General features: G+C 35.6%; 1 protein-coding gene across 1 annotated transcript in view; it reads right to left on the bottom strand.

Annotated features, from left to right (window-relative positions):
* Positions 1 to 19,198, bottom strand: part of LOC150098831 (venom allergen 5-like) — a 33,429-nt gene that overhangs the window by 7,422 nt on the left and 6,809 nt on the right. Inside the window, exons 3-5 of the mRNA XM_090405760.1 lie at positions 17,310 to 17,488; positions 7,735 to 7,844; positions 3,197 to 3,321 (exon numbers count right to left, since the gene is read on the bottom strand). Of these exons, the coding sequence (XP_090261886.1) occupies positions 3,197 to 3,321; positions 7,735 to 7,844; positions 17,310 to 17,488 (414 nt within the window). The remainder of the gene's footprint in view (positions 1 to 3,196; positions 3,322 to 7,734; positions 7,845 to 17,309; positions 17,489 to 19,198) is intronic.

Below are 19,198 nucleotides of genomic sequence, written 5' to 3'. Positions count from 1 at the left end.
ACATTTTTTAATGTAATAATTTTTTGAAGGGTTTATTTCATTTAGATATGCGAAAAATAAGAACTAAATAAACATTTAATTGTGATAAATCATTAAATTATTATTTGACTATTCACAACTTCAAGACCTTGTGTATTCGTGCTGCCATCTATTGGATACTAACAATATACTTTTTCCATAATTTCGCTAGACATCAGAAGACGTTATTTAAATTAAGGGGATATTAAATCCCACATTGTTCTAAAAACGAATAAGAAACTCAAAGATTGGAATCAGAGAGTTTCATGCCGAATATAGTCAACTATAAAAGTATCGGCGTGAGCTAATGCAAGTAGTCCTAGTACGTAGTACAATCTCAGGCAACTCGTTGCAAAGGTGGGGAAAGTTCTTATCGCTATTCTTGGTATTTTCCATAATGTAAAACACATTTCCTAGGAAATGTATGCTGTTATTACATTATTGTGGGAGGTCACTACCCAGACCGGTTTCAGCCTTTTTTGAGGCTTCACTTCATCGGTGAGTAGCTAGACCAAATAGATACCAAAGGGTATAGCCAAAAGAACTTATATACTCTGCTATACGAGTTGTCAAAAAGGTGCACCCATTGAGTTACTTAAATATAAAGAGCCAATAGGCTTCATTTCGGCGATGTTCTTTTCGCTATACCCTTTGGTATTAATTTGGTCTAGCTACTCACTGATGAAGCCCCAATAAAGGCTGAAACCTGTCTGGGTAGTGACCTCCCACCATAATGTAATAACAGCATACATTTCCCAGGAAATGTGTTTTACATTATGGAAAATACCAAGAATAGCGATCAGAACTTGATCAGATCAGATCATACTACCTTTGCTTGCATTAGCTCACGCTAGTAATCGCCGATACTTTTATAGTTGACTATATTCGGCAAGAAACTCTCTGATTCCAATCTTTGAGTTTCTTATTCGTTTTTAAAACAATGTGGGATTTAATATCCCCTTAATTTAAATAATGTTTATATCGCCGAAATCCACATCTCGGTGATGTGCCACACGAATTTTTGTCATGTGATCCTATTGTAGGCTATTTTCTAAAGAGTGAATAATAATAATAATAATTATTATTTTGTATTCTTTTGTATTCTAATAATAATATTTCTTTTATTGCTAAAATATTTATATATACAATAAACATCTTGTGTGACATTGTACCTTATAATTTTACAGAGTTCAGCACTTAGTGCTGCAATTCCTACATTGGATTTCAATTAAAATTTTTAATAATACTTTTTTGCCTTTATATTATGTATTTACAACACATGTTCTTCTAATATTAACAATGAAGATTATACAGAATTTTTTGTATAATTTTTTATTTTTTTATTTTATTTTTATTTTATTGTTTTTTTTTTAAGTTTGAGAAAGAATGATTATACATACAAATTTCTACATTTGCTTATAAGGATTACTTGTAGATGAGTGAGGCAGATTAATCCCACCTACTTCGAAGCTTGGGTTAGCTTTCATGAAGAGGGTGGGATTTAGCCTTCACTATTTGTGTTGTTGCTACTGTTTATGTATGGGATGTAGGCATTGGATGCTAGTGATTTGTGATGTGTATATTAGTGTTAATGGTTTCTTAACTTTGTTGGTATATTTTCCAGAGTTCGTTTTTTAATGTTCTGTAGTTATCTACGTGTTTTAACTTTCTTGGTAGGTTGTTGAGTTGCGTGGGTATCTGATGTGATCTCACAAAAGAACCGTATGAGTTGTTGAAGGGTGTGGGGATGTAGAGAGTTGTTGTAGGTCGTGTTATACGATATGTGTCTCTGTTGTTTCGATAGGTGATGTTGAAGTAATTCCTTGTTAATGTCATGTAGTGTTTCAGGTTTTTAATGCTCAGAATTCTGTGTATCGCCATGTGCTTGTCGAATATTGGTTGTGTGTAAGGTGTCCAGATCACTGTTGACACGATTTTCCTGTGTAATGTTTCTAATTTTGTTAGGTGGCTGTTTGATGTATTTGCATAGACTGTTATTCCGTATCTGAGTAGGATTCGCAGGTACTGATATAGGAGTTTTTTTATGTTGGTTGGAATAATGCCTTTAACTTGGAAGAGTTTTGCTGCGATGATCCGGAGTTTGGTGTGTAGGTATTCTACATGTTTTGTCCATTTAAGGTGGGAATCTATATAGAGACCGAGGTATTTTGCGCGTGTTACAGGTTTGATTTCGGAACATTGGCAGGTATTTTTGTTGTTAATGCAGCGTGTTCAAAGTGTGTTATAAGGTCTGTGAGTCTTGTTTTGTCTATTCCTGGTATCCCTAATAATAATAATAATAATAATAATAATAATAATAATAATAATAATAATAATAATAATAATAATAATAATAATGAATCCATAATACTAGTAACAGTCAGATCACTGACTAGTTTTCTAAGCCATTGTCTCAGCCGTTTCCCGAGTTAATCTCTAGCACAGGCAAGTAGGGCTCTTCTCCAGAAACTCGGCTTTTAACTCTCATCTCAAAAAAAAAAAAAAAAAAAAAAAAAACCAACCGTAGAACCGACAAATATTTAAACAACAGTTACAACTGTTAGGATTTAGGAGCACGTAATGGCGACATTTGTGTACGCTCTCCATGATTCTTCGAAAATCAATAAAATAGTTATGAGCTCAGCTAGATGGAAACTGGCTGCACACCAATTTCCAAAAGTAAACGAGGGCTTCATCTCTTCCTTCAAAATGGCTGTAGCTGAGCTCCACCTTCGTCATTTCTTAATAATCAGTGCGATATCTAGCTAGCGTGAAATACTTATTTGCACCAAAGATCAACTCTGGAATCGGTTGCAAAAATCTTAATAACAGTACCTCGAGTGATTAATTAGGATAGAACATAAAATGTCTCTCTTCTGCCTATCCAATGTTATGGACATTGTCACACGTACACTCAAGCATCTGTAGAATACTTTTAAGATGATAAATTGTAAAAATTATTTGATGGAAATAAGAGAAATGATGACATTGCTTGTACGACAGCAAAGAAGGCTATGAAAATATTCCTAATTATGCGGTGAGGAGGGGGGAAGGATTTGTTGTATTAAGTTTGAAAACTATTAAGTGAATGTGTTGTTTCACTGTAATTTTCTTTGAATTTTCCAGTATTGTTACCATTACTGTTAAGTAAATAAATAGAAAAGTTAAATACACTTACTACAAAGAGCAGGAAAATCCACCTCCACACCTAACTTTTCACATCCTTTGTTGCAGCAGGTGTGAGAAGGACAGTTTCGGCAAGATGGCCCAATGTTGTACAGGGGATCTGTTAGCATGTTCCCCCTATAATAATAATAATAATAATAATAATTTTTTTTAATAGGTATCAGATATAATTTTTATTACATTGTTAAAGTTATTATATACATTACATACATTTGATTACATATGATACATTAATTACATTTGTTTACATGTGTTACTTACATTACGTACATTGGTTTACATATAATACATACGTTACATAAATTGGTTTTCATGTGATACGTACATTACATGCATTTGGTTACATATGATACATCTCGGATGAGAACTAATTTCTTTGCTTTCATCCTCGAAGCTTATATGTAAGCTTATCTGAGGATGACACCAGTTGGTTATTATGAATTGTTTTTTTTTTTGCTGTGTTGGGAAGCTGCGAAATCTGTGATTGAGAAATTCGCGCGCGCGCACTAACACATACACACACGCATGCACGCATAATAACTTGGAATGCATTGGTGCATCGCTGAACTGGAAGCCTGAACAAATATACTGTGTTTCATTGCGTTTGTATGGTATTTTGGGTGCGTGTTTCTTGTTCATAGTATGTCCTTAGAGCTCTTTTCAGGCTATTGTCGTTTGTAAGGTTTCTGTATTCAAAAGGTAATTTGTTTATCATGTCTGGGATGTAGAAGTTTCGCGTGGCCTTTCCGTAGTGATTATTGTATTTATATGTGATATAATTAGTAGTCTGAGGTCTTGTTATACGGTAAGTATTTCTGACTGTCCTGTAGTTGGCATCGAAATAATGTTTTAGCAAAGCTGCATAGTGACATAAATGATTTGCTGTTAGTATTTTGTGTTCTGATATTGCAATGTTTATAATAATGCATTCATTTTAATCCGAAACAATCTTCACTTAAATAAAACCTTTAGGATCAAGTCTTTACTGTCCCGTGTGTGTGTGTGTGTGTGTGTGTGTGCGCGCGCGCTTAAAAGTTCAAAAGAAGCAGTGAACATTCCCAAGCATCCACTACAACGACATTATTATTATTATTATTATTATTATTATTATTATTATTATTATTATTATTATTATTATTACCTTAACTGACATCTCAATAAAATACAACCTCCATCTGCCTCAACGACTGTTATTCTTGCTAAACACTGTAAAATGGCAAGCAACTAGCAATTTAAGTCGAACTATACCGGGTCTTAGAAAACTACATACCAACAATATTCAGACACAAAACAAGACTCTTTGGGTCCCCTAGATCAGCGCTTCCCAAACTGTGGGCCGTAGGTTTTGTTGAGGGGGGGGGTGAAATAATGAAAACAAATTTAAAATGTTTTAAGACTAAGTAGGTTTTTTTTTTATCTGAAAAGAAACGTATTTAATTTCTATTATTTCTTTTTTGTTGTTTTTTATATTTTAATGGGAAAAAAATCACATATTGGTGCGGATTCACAAACTTTGCTTCCTGCGTATTTCTGCGCTTAATGAATATTAGTAAATGTAGGCTTATTCATATAAGTTTCATTTCAAAGCAGAAATCTAAGAATTGCAGTTTCAAATATTTTACCTGATATTGATGGATGTGTTTCAATAGCAGTATTGAAACACATCCATCACATTAAATTGTTATTAAACTTATTCTGTGTTTTTAATTCTTTCTTTATTACTAATCGTCTTACGTTTCGTGTGCTTGGGTACAATATGCAAATATACAATAACAATATATCTATCTATATAAAAATATGAGATAATGTCAAATGTGTATATAAGATGCTAAAAATGTAATATTTGCATTTGATTTTTGCAATATTTGCTGTGTATGTTTTGTATTGAATATAAATACAATAAACATTACAATAATATATGTCTGTATTACAATTTTTTTTCGAGGGGGGCCGTGAAATATTTTAATTTTTCCAAAGGGGGCCTTGCATTCCAGAAGTTTGGGAAGCACTGCCCTAAATAACACAAAAAGATTTCGATACGGTTATCGATACAAAAATCAAGTTTAAAACATTCCCTACTACCGTATCGCCAGTTTAGCTCAATTTGTTAAACTTAATATTTCAGAAATGTAAAATACCACCAAACATAACTCCACTGCATTAAAAAAGAAAACCCGATGAAATGAACAACTACAGGCGTATGTATGTCCTCGTTGTCAGTAATAGAAAAAATCATGGAAAGAATAGTGAATGAAAAAAATATCCACCTGTCCAGAGAAATTAGAAATAATATTCAACACTCAATACGGATTTATTAAAAATAAACGAATTTGTATCTTATCATATAATAAACTCATCCCTGGACAAAAACCACTTGGTATTAACATTTGCTCTTGACTTCTCTAAAGTTTTTGACACCATACAGCACGCAATACTTTTTAAAAATAATCGAAGCGGTGGGCATAAAAAATAATACTATTACTATAATTACGTATATGAAAAAAATAAAGTAAATATCCTCAGCATTGTGCAATAAATGTATCAAAAAGGTAATAATTATAATACCTTAACTGTACATATATCAGAACCTTGTACACATGATAACAATAACTAATAATAGCAATAAAATATAAACCAAAGGGTATCTAGTATAAAACTACTAATAGTCTAATTATATACTCGAATGACATCTAAAACATCTTCATAAAAGCTAAACATTGGATTCGAAAGATGTGAATAAAATGTTAAAAGTTCTACTATGATTATACATGCAATGTATAGTAATGTAAAGATATATGGATACCTATGTACTTGTATATGCAAAATATATATATTTATACAAATAAAAATATATTTGAAATATTTTTAAATAAAAATTCGAATTTAAAAAAGTAAAAATATAAAAAATATTTTTATATAAATATGTATATATGCTGACACTAGTATCATCAGCACACATCGCCATCTACAGCCCACTACCAACAACCGTATTCTTTGTCTCTAAAATTGCATGTGTTTTCATGACCAATTTATTATGAATATTATAATAGCATATTAGCATTAGTTTATAGTATAATCACTTCCCCAAAATTTGGTGATTTGGCACTGCGTGTCGAGTTAGTGCTGCTGTGCGTAAGTGGAGCGTCCTTTCGCGATGAGTCCTTTGATTACTTGGAGGTGTCACCAGTGGCTCACTCACAATTTAATCTTTGGGGGAGCCGAGCACTCAAGATTTAATCTTGGGGATGGGGGGGGGTCGAGTTAAGTAGACGATTTAAGAATAGACACTACGCATTGCATACGACCTATGACTGAGCATTTGCAGCGATTGCCAATACATGATACCCGTGATCTCCTTTGGTCCAGCTCGGGCAAACGAAGTAGCACTCGGTCCGACCGAGCAATACTTCGTTCGTCTTGCGTTCACAGCGGCCGTGATTCCCGAGAGTTATAGGGTATTTCCACCTTATGTGACCGATAATTCATAAGTAGCACAGAAATAGAACCCACGACACAAAATAAATAAAAAAAATTTTTTTTTTTATTTATTGAAGCCTCAAAAAAGGCTAAAACCGGTCTGGGTAGTGACCTCCCTCCATAATGTAATAACAGCATACATTTCCTAGGAAATGTGTTTTTACATTATGGAAAATACCTAAGAATAGCGATCTGAACTTCTTCCTCCACCTTTGCAACGAGTTGCCCGATATTGTACTACGTACTAGGATCACTTGCATTGGCTAACGCTAGTGTCGCCGATACTTTATAGTTTACTATACTATATTCGGCAAGAAACTCTCTGATTCCGATCTTTGAGTTTCTTATTCGGTTTTAAAACTATGTGGGATTTAATATCCCCTTAATTTAAGTAAAAAAAAAAATTTAATTATGGAAAGATTTTTGGAAAATTTTTTAGTTTTTTTCCCTTTTTCTTTTGGGAGGGCAGCAAGGGCCCCCTCCTTGGGTGTCACATAATAATAATAATAATGAAATAAACTATAAACTATCGCTAATACTTTTATAATATAATTGTAATATATGCAGCAGATGTCAATTTTTATAACGTAATTATAATATCACATTGTAGTAAATGTCTGATATTATTCGTTCTTCTTTTTGAACTCTAATTAGAGCGATGACACATACGGTTATTACCAAGACCCAGACTGTAAATAGATGAAGCGTAAGTATGTCACCTTTTAAAATGTTATTTGCGCCTGCGCAATTAACATGGTCGCATGTTTCCAATTTCACAGCAGGAATGATGCAATAGAAACAGACGAAAACTTCTACCCATAAGTCTAACTAAAACTGGAAGAATGTAACAGTCTCATTAATATGTTTTCTATATATAATACGGCTAGAAAATGAAAAGTCAATTTGATCCACAGAGCTTAAAAAGGATCTTAAACAAGCATTCATAAAACGACTTGTTTATTATTACTTTCCTTGTTTAAAAAAAAGAAACAAGTCTTATGAAACTCATACAGTAAATGTACATATGAAAATTATTTATTTAACCATACTTACGCAGGTCCATAGTTGCAGGCATAAAATTCTACAATCACAGGATTAAATTCTTCGCTATAGGTGTAAATTACATAGCCGCATCCAACCCTAAACGTGTCGGCCCACACCATCTATTTCAGGAAAAAAATCAAAGTAAATAAAACAAAGATTAATGCCGATAGGATGAATTTTTTTAAGCGTGTTTATTCACTTTAGCATAGATTAAATCATATTATAGAATAAAAAAAAAGTCAGTAAAGAACACTAAATAATGAATAAATACTACACAGTTTGCCTGCTTGCGGGATTTTCATTCCGCAAGCAGGCAAACTGGTCCCGTCAGAATACTAAAAATAATAATAATAATAATAATAACAGATGATTCCGAAACCTATGAGTGATCTAAATGAATCATGGAAACCTTTTGTTACGATTAAGATCAGGCAAAGACTCATCACTATTACAACAGCCTGCTGAGAGGGGGTTAGAGAAATGGCTGTTTGAGAAACTTCTACATCTTTTCGATTTTTTTTTTTTTAATGAAAAGAATTGGAGAACAGTCTATTGCAAAGGTAAACACGCATATAATCAATTGAAATCAGAAATATCATTCCGATTCAATTTTATTATTGCGGCTTTTTTTTAATGCCATTTTCACTAAAATGGCTATAAGCTCCCCCCTCCCCATGTCACACTATGTCCGCGCGGTTAGCCTAGTGGCTTTGCTCTTCGGAACCATATGTCGGGGAAGGAGTGACCTCGGTTCGATTCCCGTCGACGAAACGAGTAGCTTAAGGATCTTACTCAGCCATAGCCAAGTTAGCGGGTCTTGGGCGTGGATAGCAGGTTTTTTTCCGGCAGTTTATCTGGAATTTTTCATCCCGTGAACACACACGGATTAGTCTGAAATACTGACCCAGCCACAGGCCAATTCTTCAGCTATGCCAGTTCCCAGCCCGGATAAAATTTGGGGGAGTGAGATGGTGCCGTACCTCCCCATAAAGGGGACTCACGGCCGTGTATCATCATATGATAATTATTATTATTCAGACCCCTATAAACAAGTAGTCATGAAGTGTTATGCATCTTTAATTTAATTTATACAAGTAGTCATGAAGTCTATGCATATATAAATGTAGAAAGTATTTTACCTTGGGTATAATAAATGTTAAAGATGCCAAGCTATTTTCAACCTGGTTTTACTCCATTTCCCAAGTAAGCAAACAGACAAATACTTCTTGACTTGTTTGTCTGTTTGCTTACTTGGGAAATGGAGTAAAACCAGGTTGAAAATAGCTTGGTATCTTTAATATTTATTATACCCAAGGTAAAATACTTTCTACATTTATATCTCCTCCTGAGATTTTTATTCAATAAGGTTAAAACACCTTATGGTAACTTGTTCTGGTAAAATACTTATAAGTTCTGTATTACTAAAATCTTGGTATTTCTAGCCTGGCTCCCACTGATGGGGGCTGGCTTTGAGAAGCTCTGCTTGGTGATAGGTTTTTGCCTGTCTCTGAGTAGGGCCACCGCTGAGATTATGGCTCTGGCTGGTGGGGTGGTGGGGTGAGCCTGCCATTGGGTAGAGCCAACGCTGAGAAGCTCTTCTCGGTGACAGAGTGAGCCTGTCACTGAGTGGAACAACGCTGAGTTGGACGGTCTTTCGGCCACTATTGAGTGATCTAGGGATCGTCCTAATTTTTAGAGAGAGGTCTTTTTTTAAATACACCTCAATAAAGGTCGAAACCGGTCTAGGTAGTGGCCCTCCTTACCTTTAATACAAAACTTCATACATCTCCTCTAGGAGATATGCTTTGCATTAAGGGTAAATATTAAGATTAGTAATCAGAGCTTATTCTACTTTTACCATGAGTTGCCTTTGTCTTTCACTACCTGTAGGATCAGCCAGACTTCCAATACGTGCAGGCGCAAACTTGACTTGTTTGTCTGTTTGCTTACTTGGGAAATGGAGTAAAACCAGGTTTAAAATAGCTTGGTATCTTTAACATATAACACACACACACACACACACACACACACACACATATATATATATATATATATATATAGAGAGAGAGAGAGAGAGAGAAAGAATTTTTCAACTTAATTTTGTGAGTTCAACTATCTCATCATTGGCCTGTGGAGTAAGATAGGCTGAGATTCAGCAGATAGTAGTAGAGGAAATAAAGATAGAGTGCATAGTAGTAGAGTAGATAAAAAAAGGCCTCAGCTGACCTGTTTTAGCTGTTGATCCCCACAGGGGTGCTTCTAAAACGGTCGTTGATTTTTCACTTTTAAAAAGGAAAAATCCTGAAAAGGAAAAAAAAAGGAGAAACTAACAAATTTAACAAGTGTAAATATATCTAAAGACTATGTGGAAGACAATTCTATAGAGGAATGAGTTTGCCGAGCAAACCCAGAACAGTAATACCAGGGAAAAAAAAGAGGGAGATGACCTGGCCCGGAAGACCCCGCCCTGAAAAGGGCTTGGGACCACCTCGATGTTGGCCTTCGCAGTCCGGGTTTGTTCAGGTCAACCCCAACCTGGGGACAGAAAAACTTTCAACTGCGAAGGACTAGACATACCTGTGGGTTAAACGCTGATCAGGAAGGAAGATCGAGATAGCGTCAACACCTACAACTTGAAGGTGTTATAGGTGCAGACACAACCGGATTTCCCCTGTATGATCTGGCAGATGGTTGGTGGGTCGCACCATCTCCTCAGGAACCGCTCTTCACCCCGTAAGTACCTTTCCTGCTCCAGGAAGCGGCGGAGGTAGGCTGAGAGACAGTTCTTAACGCGGAGATAGATGCGATCCTCCTTGTTATGAGGGTGTTTTTTTCCTGATTTTCCAAATGTGATGTTTAATCACATTTATTAGGAAAATCAGGTGTTTCTTGTTTTTGGTTACTGAGGGAGGAAACTGTAGCAGGACTACTTCGGCGAATGTGAGCGCTGGGATCGCAAGCACCTCAGCCAGTCTGTGCCAAACACGCTGTACTGGCGGGCGGTGAAAGAAGAGATGCCCTACGGTTTCTACCGCGTCGCAGAAGGGGTTGCACGGTCACGAGCTGTAGGCTGATTTTACCAGTTTCACCGGGAGTCTGCCGTAGGCGATTCTCCAGGCTAAGTCCCGGTGAAATGGTTGTCCCCAGCTATTTTTTATGTTGGTGAACAGCACCTCTTCGTTTGTGCCCAGATCGGGCTTTTCCCAGTCAAAGTTGTCAAAAATTTTCCAGTACAGCTTGTTTGGGCTGAGGTGAAGCACTCGAACTCCATCCGTTGCCATTTTTTTGAAAAGTTTGCATTTTGTGTAGTACCACTCTGGCACCGTCTCCGCACATTGTCCGGCGTTGCCAGTGGTCCCGAAGTAGGGTAAGAAAAATCCTAAGAAGTATTTAATCAGAATGCCGGAAGGGTGATTTGATGCCAGTGCTTTCCATATAGTCTGAGTAGTGCTGGTTAGGTGGCAGTATTTGAAGTTGGCAGGGCGAATCCCCCTTGTGTGGGGGGAAGATGAAGAAAGGCCCTGTGCACCTCGTGTTTCCTGTTGTTCCAAAAAAAATTAGTGATATGTTTGTGAATGGCATTGTCTTGTGTGTTTGTGAGGTTAATGGTGTGCAGTAACATCGGTTTTAGGACTGTTTTGATAACTGTTGCTCTACCTTCGAATGATAGGTAGTTGGGATTAAAGGGTTTGAGTTTTTCGAGACATATTTGTATTAAGTTTTGTGTTTGCAATACTGGGGTTAGGAAGGGAATTCCTAGTATTGTTAATGGACCGGTTGTGGGTTTCAGACCATACGGAAGACTGGCAGGGCCTAATTTCCCATAAATTTTGATTCTTGTTTTTTCTGGGTTGGTGTGAAGACAGCTGAGCACACTGAACTCTCGCAGTATGCCGAAGAAGATGTAAATCGAGTCGGAACCCTTCGGGATTCCGACTCGATTTACATCGGCATATATACGATATACGATACGACAGTTTTGCTCTGTTTGGAGCCTGGGGGCAGCGGTATTCCTCTTACTGCGTACGTCTCATCAATTTTTTTTAGAAGAGGCTCTAATATAATATATAATATAATATAATAAAGAGCAAAATTTTAACTACATAGAAGTGCGACAACTTCCCATAATATTATGGGAAGTTGTCGCACCTTAATTATATTAGTAAATGCTAATTTTAACGAAAAGGTGTTCTTATTAAACTTTTTATTTCAACTAAAATTTTCATTCATTATTAATATTTTTAAAATAATTAATATTACTATATAGTTTACCTTCTAGTTTATTATAAAATGTTTAATTATATTAAGTAAATTTAAAATACTTCTATAATCTTTGTGTAGCCGTAATATTCCAGTACGTTATCTCTATAATGGTCATGCGTCAACGTGGCTTATAATCTTCCTCTTTAGAGACTTAACGTAGTCAATTACTTCAGGCGTTATCAAGAAATAAATAAAGTATATGTGAAAATTTTCACATCACATAGCCAAGATTCGTTTTCATAGTTTATTTTGATTAACCAAAGAATCATTATAATAATACGTAAACAATTATCTATAAAGAATACCACAATATTAATAAGATAATGTTACCTTATTAAATCAACAAGAATTACCAATATAAGTTTTTAGCCAGATCGCTCAGCCCTCACCTAGCAATCACTAGACTCCAAGGAAGTATCAATGAGCTAGCAAACTGGTTCACCAACTGGAGAATTCAAGTAAACCCCCTCAAAAGCTCAGCCATGATGTTTTCAAGAAGAAAGATCTGCAACAAAGAAGACATCCTGCTCTCTGGTCAAAAGATCCCATGGCATTCAGAGACCAAATATCTTTAATGGATAAGAAACTCCTTTTCAACAAACACATCAATCTCGTTTGTTCCAAATCTTCCAAAGTCATAGCTCAGCTCTACCCATTCATCAACCGCAAGAGCAAATTGAACCTACATAATAAATTGCTTCTTTACCAGATGGTAATACGTCCAGTCATTACCTACGCCTCACCAGCATGGAGTCACACTTCAAGATCAAACATTTCAAAATTACAGAGAATCCAAAACAAATGCCTTAGGATGATCCTGGATGCACCGTGGTTCATCAGAAATTCACAAATTCACCGTGAAACCGGCACTCCATACATCTCCTCTCTTCTTCGTGATCTTGTAGAAAAATTCTTCGTGAAGTCAAGTTCACATTCAAACCCACTAATCGTGCAAGCTGTCAATTACAATGAGACTGATTACTACAAACACAAAAGACCGAAGGCTATTCTTCTCTCAACCGATCATAGCTAACACTACTGCCCTCAGAGGGCGAGCTTAATTGCTCACAAATCTTCCATTCCCAAATAACTCTCATTACAGATAAAGGGGAATATGAAAAGCACTTGTGCTTCACCCATCCTGTCAGTAACGTCAATGGTCAAATATAAGTATACTTTATCCAGGTAAGTCATCTGAAATTACATAGGCGATGCGCTAGGACTACTTCCGCTAGTATCGCTATTGTTTCTTATAGTGACATTTTACTGCTGGTAGACACCTAAGAGTGTCTACGGGATTTGCTAGCGGACCCTCAAAAGTCAACAGGATTATCTTTACCTGCTTGGGACACCTGAGAAATCTCTACTCTTTCTCCATCTGTGTCTTAACACATTTTAAATTATTGTAATGGCAAAACTTCTGAATGAGACCAAATTCGAGGAAGTATACATGGAATTCCTCAGACTAGGAAAGCTACTGAGTGATAATTGGCCGGAAAAGTGAAATTGTATGACACGTTTCCCCCCGAATGTGTCTCAGACGTTGTCGCTGAAGATCATTTAGATTCGGTGCCTTCTATTCCTTTAGATTTTGTAGAAGTGCGCGCACGCAAAAAGCGAAGAACAACAGATGAACCGCACAATGACAATACTGAAATGGAACAGGATTCTCAGGGTTCGGACGCCGCTATATCTCCCAAAGAAAAGGTGCCTCCGATCATCCTTAGAGAAAAGCATAAGTGGGCAGCTTTAAGATCCACAATGTCCAATCTGCATATTGGCTTCATTAAGGCCAAAAACATGGATGAAGGCATAAAGATCCAGCCAGCAACAGTGACAGACTATAGAAGGTTGATCAAAGAACTGGACGACAGAGGCATCCAGTATCATAGCTTTGCGCTCAGCTCGGAAAAAAACTTAAAAGTGGTCCTTCGTGGTGTCTGTGAAGACATTGACACAGCAGAAATAGCTGCTGACCTTAATTCTCAGGATCTGTCTCCAGTCAAGGTCAGCAGAATGTACAAAGCAGACAAGACTCCCATGCCATTAGTCCTTGTTGAGATTCATAAAACATACAAGGATATTTACAACTTAAAAACAGTCTGTGGTCTCATCGTCACACCAGAACCACTCCGGAAAAGATCATCTTCTGGGTAGTGCCACAGGTGCCAGAAGTTTGGCCATGCCCAGAATCTATGCAGAGCGGAATATAGATGTTTAAAATGTGGAGACAGCCACCCAACCAATACCTGCACAAAGCCGAGGACCACCTCAGCCAAATGTGCCAACTGCAGTGGCCCTCATCCTGCGAACTACAAAGGATGTACTCAGCACCCAAAGAACAGACGGATGGAGGCAGTCAATCAGCCCTCCTCCTCCAGTACAAGAACACCAGAGGCCCAGGCATCAAAACCGAAGACTCAGCGACCACAGTCGGAAACCTCCAATAATAGAGAACCCAAAAGCAAACAAGAAGTTATGCCGATGTGACCTGTACAATTAGACCAATTCCAGAACAAAATCAACCAACAGCACCTAAAAACCTAACAGCTGTTATTACGGCCTCACTAGCAAACATGCTACAAAATTTCAGTCTATCAAACCCTACTGAAACCTCCACTAAAAGATTTCTTCGTGAAACGCAGGTCATCCTCACAGCTCTCATAAATGAATAGTAACAAACTCACTCCAGCATCTCTTCAGATAGTTGCTTGGAATACAAATGGCCTCAAAATCAAAATTCTGGAACTCCGAGATTTCACATATAGATATCAACCAGATATGAACAACGTTCTGATATTGTATTTTCTTAGAACTTTTGCTAATTTATGTGAAACTGTATTTATGTAAGGAACAGATATATTGCCTTTGAATCTATTTGTTTCACTCCACTTCCAAAGATCCGTTTCTTAATAAGCCACCCAAAACCTTGTCATCATCAATTCAAATACCCTGGCGTATATAAAATATTGTGTGATTGTGATATTCCTTATTTTGGGCAGACAGACAAATCTGTCGAATTGCGTATGAAGAACACATGAGGGACATTACTTACAAGAGACAGCGAGCAAGTGCATTATCAAGTCATATCCTTTTCTCGGCTAATCCTAATGATGAAAGCCAAAGTCACAAAAGTCTGCTGGAAAAAATCTACTAACATCTTCCGTTGCAATGATGAACTAGAGAGAAAAATCGTGGAATCTAGAAAAATCATCTTCAATCCTGTTCATCTAAATAATAACTTGAGCTACAACCTCCCAGATGTCATTCAGCTGTAATCATGTACTGGCGTTCACGTGATGCTGCAAGCACGCACTCTCCCAACAATGCAACAAGCGAAAGAACAGCTTTAAATATAACTAAAATTTTCATGCTAATTATGTATAAAGAATTTTTATGTTGTTCATAGTCTTTTAACCTTCAGTGTTTAGTGTTTTTTCTTTTTTCTTTTTTTTATAATGTCACCTGATGAAGACTGTTACAGGCCGAAACTAGTAGTGTTTTTATATTAAAACTTTTATATATATATATGTATATATATATCGTCGAATTTCTCTATCAATGCTCCAATCCAAGGTATGTTCTGTCACTCTATCAGTCTGCGTTATATCGAAACATCTTTCATTGTTTATAAAAAAAAAGTCTTATTCTTATAAGTTTTTTTTTAAAAAAACCCTTAGAAAACCTATCCTTTTGCTTATGCTGTCCTTCTATCTTCTGCTATCTTTTTGGAGAAAATTTAATTCACTTCTGAAAATGCTGGTGTTCCGTTTTGCGAAAATTTGATGAAAATTTGTTCTATTAGGAATACACTCATAAAAATTCATTATTTTCTGTGAGTCTTATGAATACACTCATGAGATCTCATTCTTTAGTGAATAAAGAAATAAAAGTTCATTGTGCCGGCTAAGACGAACCGTAAAAAATAAACTCTCTATTATACAATTGTGAACTACAGCGGCTCTCTATATGCATCTGTATGATCATGTAATATGTACTGTATATAAAAATGTTCAGTAGAATGAATGAAATCTGAAAATAAATTTGAATTATGCTAAAAAAAAGCTTATGCAGTTTTAGTGGTTAATATATGTGATATTAATTTAAAAGAAGCTATCATGAAAAGATGATTTTTCAGACTTTAAAGTCCATTTGTAAAAAAAAAATAAAATAAAATAAAGAAGAAAGTATTGTACTCGTATTAGAGAGATAAAAACAACGTTAACAATGAGCGACATCTAGTAGTTATTTTAGGAATAATTTTGAAATAATTCAATCGATTGACAATGCAATGGTAGTAAAATACCATGCGCGACATCTAGTAGTTATTTTAGAAATTACGAGTGTCCTTTGAAAATAGTTTAAGAGATTCCGGTAACTTTTTAAATTCGAGGAAAACGATTATTTAAGTTTACCAGCAATATTGATAGCTTCGGCACAGGAGAGGACCAGACCACACATTATACATCTGTTTACACTTTGCGGACTTCTCAAATCCTACACTTGTAGAACTCTCAAATTAAACATTCACACGTGTGCCACAGTAAAAAAATAAAATAAAATATTTTACACTAATATTTATTTTATTTATTTTCTCGCTATACAAGAAAGGTTGAAACTCTCAAATTTATTAAACCTAATTTTATTTCATGAGATAAAAATGATCAAATATATGAGATGTATGCGTATAAAAGCAGTGAAACTTATATTTTATAAATATTCAAAAAAAAAAAAAAAACAGGAATCAAATTACGATATATGAAAAACAATATATATACTGTATATATAAATTATTTGAACTGCATGTCAAGTGTGATCTGATTCCAAATTTCAAATAATTTAGGCAGTTTGGGCTGCAAGGATTGGAAGTGATCTTAACTACCACTACATAACATTAAAATTTCCTTCAAAAGACAAATTCGGTAATCAAATATGTTAGCAGAGATTTAAACGCATTTTGGTACTATCCGACCACAGACGCGAGACACTTCGATTTCTGCGCATGAGAGAAGAAGGCGAATCCATTATGCTAATAGGGTAATCAATGCGTTTCGTGGGATGAGTGTTTATTATTATACGTCGAAAAATTTGCTTTTCTTTTGTGAAAATTCTAGTTTTTAAAGTGGTAACTATTTGCTTGTACAACAGTTGAAAAAAAATTCTTTTAATTGGGATTTCACGATTGCACATATTTTCGTATTATTGCTTTCTCCCCTTCAACATGAATTGACTCTTCTTGGCAATCTGCCAGCCAGGGATTTGGCATCTATGGTCGGACAGTATTTTAACCTATAATTATTTGATTCGGTATTCTATCGTACCTGAGTGTAATGGCCAGTCATGGGATCATGAGGAACCAGAGAAAAATTACGGACCCATTCGGAAGAGAAATTAGCAACTTCATCGTACAATCTTTTCAGTGCGTCTGCCCACTGAGGATAGGGAATGCGAAAGTCAAGATGAACGGTAAGAGCCAAGTTTTGACCCACTTGGTAGCTATCTGAAAGATATGTTTTGGGATCATATTAAATGTTGTACAAATGATTTTCATTTTTAAGCATGGAGAATATAAAGACAGTAAATGAATAAAAAAGTTACCATGGGAACACGTAACAACCTTTGGAACTTCCAATGATATCAATCATAAAATAATCTTCTTCTTCGCACATTAGATGTAATACTTGTTGAGACCAAGACTTCATCTTCTTTAATGGTATCTTTTTTCTAGGTCTTCTCTTATTCTTTGGTTTCCAACTATAGACTTGTTTTTTTTTTTTAAATCTTCACTTCTTCTCTCCACATGTTCAATCCATTTTATTCTTCGCGTTGCTACCAATTGTTTATTGCTTATATTTCACATTGTTTTCTTATATCTTTTATTTTATCCAGGTCTAGTTTTATCTACTATTTCTCTTAATATATTCATTTCACCTGTGTTTGACATTTGTCTTGTTTTCCCAGTGTCTGGTCTTCTTTCTTCATTATATGTCATAATACGCCTGATTACTGTTTTATAATTTTTCTGGATTTTGTCTCTGCTCTAAGATGTTTAATTTTCCATATTGTTTCTTTCAAGCATCCTGATATTCTTGCACTTTTGCAACTTGTTCTCTGACTTGTAGATGTGACCTTCCTTCCCAGTTCAGTTGTATACCTAAATAATTTGTTATTTGTTCGATAATAGTACCTTCCAATTCTAATTCACATCTTTGTGTTTTTGTGATATTGTCATACGTTTTGTTTTAGTTTTTGATATCTTCATATTATATAATTTATTAAATGTATATAGTAATATTTGTAGCTGAGTTTCATTTTCTGCAAATAGTACTACATCATCTGCAAAACATATAGTTCTTATTATTCTATTGTTTAGTAAATAACAATGTTTTTTGGTTTACCGATCAAGTGTTAATCAGTTTTATTAACTGAACCAACTAGTTTTGCCACACTTATCTGTTGGCATCTTCAGGGCTTACATAGAGGTTTAAACAATCTCACAATTATGCGTAACTGCAAACTGACAAGAATAACTGTAAAAAACTGACTAAAATAATTACAAATAAAATAGTATCGAACGTGAGTGAAACACGTATCGCGTGTACAAGATCAGCTAGCTGTTGCTGAAGGACTTTCTGTAGTTTGTATTAAAGTTCATTTCTTCCGTTTTTAAGGTTCTGATTAGGGTTTTCCATATCTCTGGGAGTATTAGGCCTTGATTTCTATTAAGGTTGACAGTAGAACGGGCGACTGTGGCTGCCTCTTTGAAAAATTCTTGAATGGTAATCTTCCTCTATGTAAGGGGGAACAGCTTTTGTCCCACTCGACGACATGGTTAGTTGTAGAGAAATGAGACGATAGGCCAGAAATGTCCTGTCTGTTGTTTTTGACATAGCCAATGTGCTCCTTTTCCCTGATTTCGAGGCTTCTCGAAGTCTGTCCGATGTAACTAGAGCCACATGAGCATGGAATATTATAAACTCCAGCATATTTGTAGAAAGGATGGTTGTCTTTTGGAGATCTTAGTAGTTTACTAATAGATTCTGTTGGTTTGAATGTTACTCTTATTTTATGTTGTTTGAGGAGATTGGCGAGCTTGTTGGAGATGCCACTTACAAACGGAATTGCAATCGTTTTTATATATTGAATATCTTCTTGTTCTCTTTGTGGTGGTTCAGAGAAAAGGATTTTATTGACTAGTCTTCTTGGATAT

The sequence above is a fragment of the Typopeltis vanoorti genome, chromosome 15 (assembly GCF_054136105.1).
Source record: "Typopeltis vanoorti isolate ZY-2024b chromosome 15, IOZ_Tvanoo_1.0, whole genome shotgun sequence".
Classification (NCBI taxonomy): Eukaryota; Metazoa; Arthropoda; class Arachnida; order Uropygi; family Thelyphonidae; genus Typopeltis; species Typopeltis vanoorti.
This window is presented reverse-complemented; position numbering and strand designations above follow the sequence as displayed.